At 47.4% G+C, this 13,095-nt stretch overlaps 1 protein-coding gene across 2 annotated transcripts in view; it reads right to left on the reverse strand.

Moving 5' to 3' along the window:
* The window catches only part of DNAI3 (dynein axonemal intermediate chain 3), a 123,590-nt gene that overhangs the window by 69,269 nt on the left and 41,226 nt on the right, over nt 1-13,095 (reverse strand). For both annotated transcript variants that reach the window (XM_068239121.1, XM_068239120.1), the window contains exons 4-7: nt 10,882-11,066; nt 8,883-8,987; nt 5,397-5,540; nt 2,428-2,627 (exon numbers count right to left, since the gene is read on the reverse strand). In XM_068239121.1, coding sequence (XP_068095222.1) covers nt 2,428-2,627; nt 5,397-5,540; nt 8,883-8,987; nt 10,882-11,066 — 634 coding nt within the window. The remainder of the gene's footprint in view (nt 1-2,427; nt 2,628-5,396; nt 5,541-8,882; nt 8,988-10,881; nt 11,067-13,095) is intronic.

The following is a 13,095-nucleotide window of genomic DNA, read 5'->3' on the forward strand; positions in this document are numbered from 1 at the left end:
GAGGAGCACCACAAGTTCAAATATATCAGTGTTTGAATTGAATTTGAATGTCCCATACACACTCACGTGTACGCCAACAGCCACGTGCGGCGCATGTATGCAGCATTGAGTGCGCCAGGGGCCAGCAGAGGACAAACAGCAGACAGGTAATGTATTGAGCATTGAGGGGGGGCTGGCGAGGCAGCGGATGCTGAGCACAAGGCCAATTCCGGATCAATTTCAGCATTGAATTGATCGGAAAATGGCCTGTGGTGTGTGGGAATCCGACAGATCTCTCTAAACCTAATCAGATTTGATTAGAGAGAGATTTGTCTCTTGGCCGAATCTGCCCATCATCGCTAGATGTATGAGCACCTTACAGAGAACCTATAACGAAAAAGTTCCCCTGGGGGGTACTCGCCTCGGGACGGGGAAGCCTCAGGGTCCCAATGAGGCTTCCCCCTCCCCTATAGCTGCAGGCAGTCCAGCGCTGGCTCCCCCGAAGGGTCCGGCAATCTTTAATTTATTTACCTTTATTTACCTTTCCTTCTATTTACCTCTCCTGGCTCCAGTGGGGGCGCTGTTGTGGCTCTCCGCACGGAGATAGGCGAAAATAGCCGATCTCTGTCAGGTCCGCTCTACTGCGCCTGCGCAGTAGAGCGACCTGACAGCGATCGGCTATTTCCGCCTTTCTCCGAGACGGAGAGCCGATACTGTGCCTGCGCTGGAGCCAGGAGAGGTAAATACTGTATTTACATCCCCGCCGTTCCCGGAGCTTTTTCGCCGCTGCCGTGGGACCGAGGAGGATGGGGGAAGCCTCAATAGGATCCGGAGGCTTCCCCCACCCGAGGTGAGTATCCCCCAGGGGAAGTTTTTAAAGTTACAGGTTTTCTTTAAGAGCTACAATCTATGAACTACTGACCTTTTTATCTATGTCCTGCACTCGGAAGCTGTTCTCTGCCAGGAAAGAGTTTTGTGGCTGTAATTAGTTACCAGTGAGGGTTAATTATAGTCCAATTAGGTCCTGACTAGAGAGAAACTGTAATTTGCATATCTGAGATGCCTGGAACTTGAATTAAGAGTGCTGTGTAGGCTGATGCATTTATTTCATCACATTCATGTTAATACCAGTTGCCCGGGCAGCTGTGCTGATCCTCTGCCTCTAGTACTTTTAGCTATAGATCCTGAACAAGCATGCTGATCAGAGGTTTCAGAATGAACCTGGGACAGTGCGCATGCGCGGCAGAGGGCTCACGTCCCTGTTGCTATGGTGATGTGTGTACAGTTTATACGCCGGACAGCAGAAGTGTCCAGCTTCTCTTGGGTTTCAGCAACGTCAGCAATTTCCCAGAGAGCCAGTCAGGAGAAATACCGACTAACAGCTTGTACAATTAGCTAGCTGACGTGGAGGTCGATTCACTTTGTAGGACGAGATCCCCAGCACTTTGGTCCAATAAGCTGCCTGCCAAGTGACAGGCAGCCTATTGGACCAATCAAAGTGTGGGGATCTCGTCCTACAAAGTCACTGGACCTGACAGGATCCAGGGTGGGACAATTGATGCAGCCATTAGTTTTCGGGGGATCGTGTGTAAGTTAGTAGTGCACACTTCAGCAGTAGCATACCTACTTTAAAAATGTTACTTGCACTGCCACACTAAGCTGCGCTGCTTGAGCAGTGTAGCTTAGTGAATCACCCCCTACTGATTTGTCTGTGAGCCAGATGTAGCCATCAAAAGAGCCACATCTGCCTCCCGAGCCATAGGTTCCCTACCCCTGGTTTAAAGGGAAATAAATATGAAAACCTCCGTATACCTCTCAGTTCAGGTTCCCTATAGGCCGGCTTTACACCTGGCATGTACATTTGCAGTGTGGCAGAGTGCGCCTACGGCAGAGTGCGCCACCAGAGTCATATGCATAGTGCCCTCGGTACAACGGGGTAACACAACACAGGTTTGTAGGGCAAGTGTAAAAGGGACTTAAAGGTGGTGGTGGGTATGATAAAGAGCTCCAGAAACTCAGTAAAGTACTGCAGGAGGCAACAGTGATGTGTGCATAAAAAAACAAAATGTATGCTCTTGTTCATTACTTACATTAAAACTCTTGTGGTACAGTAGAGTAGTTGTGGATTGGCACTAGAATGCACGGTGGCAATGGGGGTATCTGGTGCAGGTAGCTGTGCCTCCAGATTAAAGATGAATATATTAAACCATAGAGGTATTAAACCTATAGTATCTTGCCTCTGAGGAAGCAGGTGTTTGCTGCCTGCGAAACGGCTGTCAGGCTATTTATACTGCTCTGTATGTCGGGATAATGGGGATGGAATGAAGGTGTGAATTGTTTGCAAGCAACTTGAGCGGGTGCCCGGATCTTTTCTGCTTCTATGGTTTGATTAAAACTTTTGTAATGGATCCCAAAACAGACCATGTAAAGATTGGGTGGTGATCTTACCACTGAGTCTGGGTGCTCCTCTCCTGGATGACTGGCACCACCTGTATCCCGGTGTCTCGTTCCTTAGGTTTGATGCTGAAACGTTTGTCCTGATAGGACGTGCATTCCATGTAACCGTCTTTCACGTCGGACGCATTGCAGTCACTGAAACTGACCTCAGCTCCAAACTCACGATGGGCTCTACAAATCATAAACTTAATCTGCAGAACAGCAAGAAAACATCTGTGACACAGAAGAAGTATTCCAGTGCAAACTTTATTGTTTTTATTTATCAAGCGGCAACATGTTAGGCCTGGTTCACATCAGCTTCTAGCTGCGGATCCGGCCGTACGGTTCCGGTTCCGTTTCGCTGAACGGACAAAAAAATGCTGCAGGACCTAATTTTCCAGACCGTTTCGCTCAGTGGAACGGAAATAGAATGTTTTTGCAGCACAATAGGAACCTATGGAATTACAGCACGCTGGCTGTAAAAACGGACCGTTTTCCCAGATCCAGATGTCTGGATCTGTATGGCCCGATCCCCAACAAAACGTAGATGTGAACCGGGCCTTACACAGAGCTGTACAAAACATATGGGAGGCTGATGACATCATACCATCATACGTGACAAGTGCAAACTATGACAGGCAAGGAGGACAGGGCTTGCCCTATTGAGGTTACACTCTAGGAGGTTAGAGAACATACATATTGATTTATCACATCTTGCGCGCGCTATGCACACTACGTGCAGCCGTGCTGCGTAGGGTGGGGTCCTTGGTTACGCAGGTTGTTTACTTAGTAATACACGCTCGTTCATCTGCGGAGCACTGTGAAGTATCGAAACAGCAATACTTCACTAGCGCGGCCGCTACTATGTTAATTAATGTAGTAGTGGCCACACCAGCAAAATATCATGGTTGCGATACGTCACAGTGCGCAGCAGATGAACGAGCGTGTATCACCAAGTAAACAACCTGCGTAATTGAGGGCCGCACGCTACCCAGCACGGCCGTGCATAGCATGCGCAAGATGTTTTTAACTCGCCCTCTGATAGTCTGCAGTAGGTACAAGAGAAGATAGCATAGGTAAGTGAGCTTGAGGTGGCACTTTGCTCAACTAAAGTTAGGAGGAAGTCTTAAAGAGGAACTTCAGTGAAAATAATGAAATAATTATGTATAAGTGTTTGTCCATTGTAAAATCTTTCCTCTCCCTAATTTACATTCTGACATTTATCACATGCTGACATTTTTACTGCTGGCAGGTGATGTCAGTGATGTCAACTTGCTTTTTTGGCAGTTGGAACCAGCTGTAAATAGCAGTTATTTCCCACAATGCAATAAGGCTCCCACAGAGTGATGTTAGTACCTCAGTGTGTACCTTTGTGGGAGGGGTTTCACCACAAAATCAGCCATACAGAAGCCCCCTGATGATCGTTTGAGAAAAGGAATAGATTTCTCATGGGAAAGGGGGTATCAGCTACTGATTGGGATAAAGTAGAATTCTTGGTTATGGCTTCTCTTTAAGGTTAGTAATCACCTTAGCGACGCAGGATAGATGGAACACATTGACGTCTGCTGACAACCAGCATTCAGCTATCCATTTTCCTGCCCGCGGGAATACTGAGAGAATACTATTACAAAAGGAGACTCTGCCAAGCAGTCTGTTCTGTAATTTGCATATATTCAGCAGTGATGCACTGGGAGACATCTCAAGCTCACTCTAACCTGAATTATCGCAAATTCTTTCTGTTTTAGGAAAGCAAACTTTTGTTTTTCTGTTCTATGGAGAGAGGGGGAAGGGGGAGAAAGCAAAAGGTGCCAAACGGTAATAACTATTGTCCAATGAGATGACAATAGCATTCGGCCAATTCAGGAAACAAACATAGCAGAACACTATTCAACGTTAAAGTTGTATTAAATTCAACATTTCTTCACAGCATAAAATATACTACCAGAAAAAAATTGGTAGCAGGCAAGCATTCAAACAGTTAAAGAGAACCTGAGACGGCCCAAAATAAACAGTTTAGACATAGCTGGGGCTTCCTCCATTCCCGTTCAATCTTATTGGTCCCCTCCCGTCCTCATCCGCCTCCTGGTTCATTGGCAATTCGTCCCGCTAATTACGGCACATGTGTGGCCCGGCTTCGCACGCACCTCCGTCGCCAGGAGAGTAATGTGCTACTACTGCGCAGGCGCAGAATGCTCCCGACAACAGAGGCACGACGGGGGTGTGCATGCAGGTGGACTATGCCTGCCAAATTACCGGGCCAACCTGTGGAAATACCAGAAGGTAGAGGACGATGGCAAGCGACCAATAAGCCTGAAGGGGGCTGGAGGAAGCCCCAGGTATGTATAAAACTTTTATTTTGGGCCATCTCAGGTACACTTTAAGCACAGCGCTTTCTTATTTAGTTGGAAGCTTAAATCCAAATACGAAGTTGAGAAAGTGATTACATTATCTTGTTTATGTTTCCTTATCAGACACTATGAGTAAACATTCCTGGCAGTGTTTCAGCTGAAAGCAGAAAGTGCACACAGAAGACAAATTCTCACTGGATACAATATAATATATACTCTAAGCTATGCAATAAATTAAAATGGCAGCTTTTAGAGCAGATAAACTGTACTGTGTGAATTTGTGAATGTTACAATAATACTTGTGCACAAAAGAAAATATGGTAACTGTATGGGTAATAAAACGTAGTAAAACATGTTTTTATTGACTGTTATGTCAGAGTTTGATACCACCTTGACAATGACTCTTGTGCTGTAAACCGGCATGGGGAGGAGATTATGATTTTTACAGTGATGACATCACTTTGCGACTAATGCAGGTAGGATAACTATACTATATGGGTGATAAGAAGCTAGAAAATTGGTCTTCACTGTCAATGTCAGACTGTATTTGTGCCTTACAATAAATGTTTTCATGCCTTAATAAATACCAAACTGAATAATCTATGTTTGTGACATATCTGCAGTTACTGTCACCTTTCCTCTGGATTCTTTCACCATTTCCTCTTCTATTTCCTTCTCGCTGCCCAGGGAAACCCAGGGCTTGGGGACCGGGGGATGATAGGTAAATTCCTCTGGGTCTTCCTCCTGCACATCCTCATCAGTGACTGCGTCTGGAGGCTACAAGGTAACATGAATAAGAGAGACTTTTACATTATCATTCATCTTTATTTACAAGGCGCTAACATATTGCACAGTGCAGTACAATAGATAGGGGAGGGGAGACATTACAGCATCTACCATTATCACACAGGGACCTTCTAACGTTCAACAATAGTACATAAAATAGCAAAGTAACAATGTAGGGATAGGTATAGCAGATGAGTCACTGAGTCCATATGGTGGCAGAGAAGAGCACATGGGGAGGAAGCCCCTGCCAAGTAGGCTTAGAATCTAAGGGGTGGGGGAGACACATAGGGGGGGTGGTTGTAAGTCTGTTCTCTATCATGTCAGTAGTAATCACAATTATGTTGGAATACGTCGGTGCTTTATAAATTAAGAGACACTGAAGCGAGAAAAAAAATTATGATATAATGAATTGGTTGTGTAGTACAGATAATTATTACTAGAACATTAGAAGGAGAGAAAATATTCTCATATTTTTATTTTCAGTTATATCGTGTTTTTTTTATAACACTATCATTCTCTAATATTTGCAGTTTATACACTACTCCGCATTCTAAAAGATTTTACAGAGCAGGCAAGTGAACTTTTGACCTGTCCTCTGGAGAGAAAAAGAAAATAGAGTGACTGACAGTTGAGATAACAAGCTTCGGAAGACAGAGCTCTCTGCGACTTTGAAAGCTGTGGAGCTCAATGGCTCTTTTGCATAGATAACAACTGGAGTTTCTCTTTACTCTTCCTGTACTGGAAACAATATTAGACTTATGTCTCTTCTCCTAATGTTTTATTTCTTAGCTGTGCTACACATACAAATCATTATATCATAATTTTTTTCCGCTTCAGTGTCTCTATAATTAATAATAATATTATTAATAATATTTATAATAATTAGAGAGACCCCTCTCTGATTGAATATGATCAGAGAAGGATCTATTGCCTGGCCACAAACTGCACAGCGTTTTCCAATAGATTTAAGCATGAAATCTATCAAAAATCGCCACCTGCCGAGCCGTCCGCAGGCTAATATCTAGGCTAGTGATGCGTCTGTACAGCACTCAGCCCCAAACTGTCATCTGAGTGATTGAGTCTCCATCCCTGCGGATGATAGTCAACGTATTTGTGTATGAGGTTTACTTCAGAGATGGGTTAAGGCAATATTGGGACAAAGACAATATAGCACTGGGCTTCTCCTGCTTACTGTCTGCCTTTTTCAGTGAAATTATACAGAGGAGATGGCAGAGAGACACTAAGACAGTCACCATGCCCTATGCACCTGCCTAGGTTGCATTGTGGATGATCCTGCTTTGCATTAAGTCTTCTTGCACACAGGGACGTTACAGGCACACGTTAGTGCAGCCTGTAACGCTCCCCCAACGCACAGCAATGTAACACAAGTGGGCTGTTCACACTGCCCACGTTGCGTCACATTGTAACGCAGCAAAGTGATGCATGCTGTGCGTTCTACGCGGCTAAGCCGCGTTAGACTGTTTGCACATGCTCAGTCATGTTAATTAATATTCACTGCACTCAGTGACGTGCAGTGTTTACTTCCTGGAGCGGCCGCTCTGTGCGGTGATTGGCCGGCGGGACCACGTGATGCCGCATGCGTCCAAGAGTACGCATCATGGCATCACGGACGCCAGAGTGAGCTGCACAACGCGGCTCACGCTGACGTCCACACCAGAGAGCACCAGGCGTTGCATTAGGGGCACGTTATGTGCCCTATAACGTCCCCTAAACGCAACGTCCTGGTGTGTAACTAGCCTAAAGGGAACCTAAACCGAGAAGGATATGGGTTTTTGCTTTTAAAATAATACCAGTTACCTGACTCCTGCTGATCCTGTGTCTCTAATACTTTCAGCCACAGCCCCTGAACAAGCATGCAGATCAGGTGCTCTGACTGGAGTCAGACTGGATTAGCTGTATGCTTGTTTCAGGTGTGTGATTCAGACACTGCTGCAGCTAAAGAGATCAGCAGGATGACAGGCAACTGGTATTGTTTAAAAGGAAACATCCATATCCCTCACAGTTTAGGTTCCCTTTAAGCAGTTGACATCTGGTCTCCAATTAGAATGTAAAATATTAATACCCTATCTGAAACATTAAAGAGAAACTCCAGTGAAAATAATGTAATAAAAAAAGTGCTTAATTTTTACAATAATTATGTATAAATGATTTAGTCAGTATTTGCCCATTGTAAAATCTTTTCTCTCCCTGATTTACATTCTGGCATTTATCACATGGTGACATTTTTACTGCTGGCAGGTGATGTCAGTGGAAGTAGCTGCTGCTTGCTTTTTTGCCAGTTGGAAACAGCTGTAAACAGCTATTTCCCACAATGCAACGAGGTTCATAGACCGGAAACTGCCAGGACCATGGTCCTACCAGTTTCCTGTGGGAGGGGTTTCACCACAATATCAGCCATACAGAGCCCCCTGATGATCCGTTTGTGAAAAAGAAAATAATTGCATATTTAAAGGACAACTGAAGTGAGAGGGATATGGAGGCTGCCATATTTATTTCCCTCTAAACAATACCAGTTGCCTAGCAGTCCTGCTGATCTCTTTGGCTGCAGCAGTATCTGAATAACACCAGAAACAAGCTTGCAGCTAATCTTGTCAGATCTAACAATAATGTCAGAAACACCTGATGTGCTGCATGCTTGTTCAGGGGCTGTGGCTAAAAGTATTGGAGGCAGAGGATCAGCAGGGCAGCCAGGCAACTGGTATTGTTTAAATGGAAACAAACAGCAGCCTCCATATACCTCTTGCTTCATTTTCCCTTTAAAGCAGGAGGATTAGCCATACTATACCAGGAAAAAACACATATATAAGTAAATACTTGATCTACTTACATAACACATGTATTGTACTGTCCACATTTTGATTTCAGTGAATTTTATATTGTAAATGAAGAGAATTCTGTTCCTGGTGGGAATCATGTCTTTTGCCCACAGTTTGAGAATAAATACTGATGTAATTTCTTCCCTTAACCTTTTTTTTTCTCCTCCAATCGCTGAGTCACCTCAGCCTTGCTTGTAAACACAAGTGAGCAGATGATCAGGTTTCAGCTAGGCAGGGAAATAAAGGGAAGAGGAGGAATATATTGTAGATAAAAATAACCCCCAGCATGCAACTGAATGGCAATGGCTATTAAAGGGCCAGTGCTCCTAAGGTATGTGATAACTCCAAACCATAACAGCAGAAAAAGTTTTGAAAGTTCTGAATGCAGGATTAGCATCTTTATCACTTAATACACTCAGACCAGTTGCTGTTGAAATTTGATTGTTATGGTGACAATCCCGCTTTAAGAAACACAAGAGTACATAAATGTCCTTACATGCAGGAGACTTTCCTTGGCTTCCTCTGTTGTGACCAGGTAAAAATTCTGTCCGTATCTGAACTCTGCATCGAGGACCAGCAGCAACTCCTCCCCCGGATACTCCTGAAATACACAGAAAGTCTGCATAATACACAAATCTGCATAACTATGAAGCAAAGCACAGTATTTGACCTCCCCTGCAGTAAAAATCTTATCTGAAGCTTCCTTTCACTGTTTCTTTGATGTATAGGAGCTTCAAAAAATAGCATTACTCTCTGACTAAATTAATCAGAGAGGTCAGAGAAGCTCTTTTACCTAGATAACAAGTGAAGTTTCTTAACTCTTCCTGTACTGGAAACAATATGAGACTCATATATTTGCTACTAATGTTCTATTTCTTAGCAGTACTACACATACAATTCATTATATCATAAGTTTATTTTCACTTCAGATTCCCTTTAAAGAGAACACAAGGTGGGTTTCTGACATGAATATTAGGACACAGAGGTTGGTTCTGCATATAACGCCCAGCCTCTGTGTCCGTATAGTGTTCCCCCAGGCCCCCCCTGCGCTCTGCTGTCCCCCAATATAAAAACCGCCATGCTAGCGACATGCAGCTTGCCGCTAGCTGGCTCTTTCTCTTTGTGCTGTCATTTATCGCCGCTCCCCCACCTCCTGCATATAGACGCTCCCCGCCTGCGTCCCTTTCCTCCGTAAGCCGATTGGAGGAAAATACGGAGGCAGGGAGGGAAGGGACGCAGGCGGAGAGCGTCAATACACAGAGGCTGGTGATAGTATGCAGAACCAGCCTCTGTGTCCTAATATCCATGTCAGAAACCCACCTCGGGTTCCCTTTAAGAAGTTGCTGGACCTATCCTTCTCAGTCATAGAAATCTGCAGTGCTGGGCTATTTTAAGAATGATTATATGAAGTTAAAGGGAATCTGAAGTGAAAATAAACTTATGATTTAACCACTTCGGGAACAGCACCCTCTGCCCCCTTAAGGACCAGAGGGTGCTGGTCCAGTGAGCCGCCGCTTTCCGACGAATCGCCGCTAAAATCTGCCGCTCCCGACGGTCACGCCGATCTGTCCCCGCCGCAGGCTGCTCTCTCTGCCGTCGCTATGACGGCAGAGCGCTGTGCGCCGGTCAGGAGCCGCTTTCATTAGCTCCTGACCCTGTCACTCCATGTAAGCCAATGGGAACGGCTTACATGAATGACAGGGCCAGGAGCCAATGAAAACGGCTCCTGCCTGGCTCACAGTGCTCTGCCGTCATAGAGGCGGCAGGGCATCACATTGCGGCGGGGGCAGAGCGGACAGAGCGGCGGGGACGCGCGGTGAATGGGACGTAGAGTTTACGTCAGGTCAGAACCGCAGCGCCCCCTGCCCGCCGTAGATTTATACTGCGTCGGTCCGCAGGTAGATAATGAATTGTATGTGTAGTACAGCTAAGAGGAGAAGACACAGGAGGAAGCACCGGCGGACAGGTGTGAGAAGGTTTGCTGCCCCTACACTCTGTATGTCCCGGGAGGGGGGGGGGGGGGGGGGGTGTAGGGGAGGAGACCGGGGGACACAGAAGGCACTGCACACAGATTTTCACTATCTTTCATGCTGAGAACTACTAATAATCTATTTACAACATGTGGAGGGATTGGATCAGATAGATCCCTCTCTGCTCTGATAATGATCTGTGTATGGCCAGCTTTACGCTGGATCCACACCATACAATTTTTCGGAAGATTTACCTGCCAGATTGATTATTTCCAGCATGTCCAGTCTGAGGATCGATCGTTTTTTTCTGATCGATTTCCATAGAAACTAAGGGAAATCGATCAGAAAATCGCAAAAAAAAAAAAAGTTAATCCTCAGATCGGACATGCTGGAAATAATCAATCTGACAAGTAAATCTGCCTAAAAATTGTATGGTGTGGATCCAGCATTAGTGAATAGCCCTAATATCTGCTATAAAATGTCAGCTGATCAGAGGAGGAGGGGACAGAGGCGTCACGCAGGTACCGTTATCACAGATTTAAAGGGGCTGAAGTCAGACACGGCGGCTCTGGTCTTCAGATCGCTGAGAATCTCCTCTTTCTTCAGCAGCTTGTAGGGGTTGTCTGGTGTGACGTCCTCATCCACTCGGCACTGGAAGATTTCCTGGGTTTTGGACGTTAGAACCAGAGGAGTGATATAATCCGGGTGACCTGCGCAGACAAACACGTCTTTCCAGTTACAGAGGAACCGTAATGTCGTATAGTAGAGAGAAATAAATTATTCAGGATACCCACTTTTACATTAAATAATTTAGTTCCCGCATTAGAAATACTTCCTGCGGCTATATATTGCTGTATATTGGCATGTAGCCCCGCCCTCCTACTGAGGCTTAGCCTAGGCTGTCTATTGTGCAAAATGATCCCTATCCCAGAGCATTCTGGGAGACCAGAGATCTTTTTTACTTGCTTTAGAACTCTCAGTAAGCGAATATTCCGCAGAGATCACCTGCCAGTACTAAATATGTTACTAGAATCACAAATAGGTTACAGGTCCCCCCAGTATAATTAGCCCCCCAGTATAGGTATTGAGAGGTGTCTCGCCAGTATACTGTAGGTATTGAGATATGTCCCCCAGTATAAGTAGCCTTTTAGTTTAGGTGGTGAGAGGTGTCCCCCAATATAAGAAGCCCCCCAGTATAGGTAGTAAGAGGTGTTCTCCCAGTTAAGATAATGAGAGGTGTTACCAGTATAAATAGTCCCTCCAGTATAGGTAGTGAGGCATCCTCCAGTATGGCAGCGCAGCATGAAGGATGAGGGGGCAGGCATGCCGCCCATGGCATAAGCAATGTCTGCACCCCTCTGGATACGCCACTGCCTCCATCATAAGTGCCTCTAACTAGAAGTGCTCAGGATAGTGAACCCCGGCCACTAGGCTCACTGTCGTTATAGACCTGAAGAGGTGCGATAAACCAGTAAAACCCGTCTTTTTTTGTGTGCAAATAAAAGTGAAATTTGTCCAGTAAAGAGGCTGGTGTATTCTTCAAGAGAGGTAAGCCAACAATACCTCTATGGTGTGCCTCCACCATATAGTTGTAATAATTATTATTTAGTATTTATATAGCGCTGACCTCTTCCACAGCGCTGTACAGAGAATGGTATATAGTCTTATCCAGGGCGGCTCTGAGGCAGAGGCGAGAGAGGCTCCAGCCTCAGGGCGCAGTGTAGGAGGGGGCACAGGGTGGGGTCGAGGAAGAGGCGAGAGAGGCTCCAGCCTCACGGCGCAGTGTAAAGGGGGCACAGGGCGGGGCAGAGGCAGAGGCAAGAGAGGCTCCAGCCTCAGGGCGCAGTGTAGGAGGGGGCTCAGGGCGGGGCCGAGGCGAGAGAGGCTGCAGCGTCAGGGCGCAGTGTAGGAGGGGGCGCAGGGCGGGGCCAAGGCAGAGGCGAGAGAGGTTCCAGCCTCAGGGCGCAGTGTAGGAGGAGGCGCACGGCGGGGCTGAGGCAGAAGATAGAGAGGCTCCAGCCTCAGGGCGCAGTGTAGAGGGGGCGCAGGGCGGGGCCGAGGCGAGAGAGGCTCCAGCCTCAGGGCGCAGTGTAGGAGGGGGCACAGGGCGGGGCCGAGGCAGAGGCGAGAGAGGCTCCAGCCTCAGGGCGCAGTGTAGGAGGGGGCACAGGGCGGGGTCGAGGCAGAGGCGAGAGAGGCTCCAGCCTCAGGGCGCAGTGTAGGAGGGGGCGCAGGGCGGGGCTGAGGCAGAGGCGAGAGAGGCTCCAGCCTCAGAGCGCAGTGTAGGAGGGGGTGCAGGACGGGGCCAAGGCGAGAGAGGCTCCAGCCTCAGAGCGCAGTGTAGGAGGGGGCTCAGGGCGGGGCCGAGGCAGAGGCGAGAGAGGCTCCAGCCTCAGGGCGCAGTGTAGGAGGGGGCGCAGGGCGGGGCCGAGGCAGAGGCGAGAGAGGCTCCAGCCTCAGAGCGCAGTGTAGGAGGGGGCGCAGGGCGGGGCCAAGGCGAGAGAGGCTCCAGCCTCAGAGCGCAGTGTAGGAGGGGGCTCAGGGCGGGGCAGAGGCGAGAGAGGCTCCAGCCTCAGGGCGCAGTGTAGGAGGGGGCGCAGGGCGGGGCCGAGGCAGAGGCGAGAGAGGCTCCAGCCTCAGGGCGTAGTGTAGAGGGGGCGCAGGGCGGGGCCGAGGCAGAGGCGAGAGAGGCTCCAGCCTCAGGGCGCAGTGTAGGAGGGGGCGCAGGGCGGGGCCGAG

Source organism: Hyperolius riggenbachi, chromosome 6 (genome assembly GCF_040937935.1).
Source record: "Hyperolius riggenbachi isolate aHypRig1 chromosome 6, aHypRig1.pri, whole genome shotgun sequence".
In the NCBI taxonomy this organism is placed as follows: Eukaryota; Metazoa; Chordata; class Amphibia; order Anura; family Hyperoliidae; genus Hyperolius; species Hyperolius riggenbachi.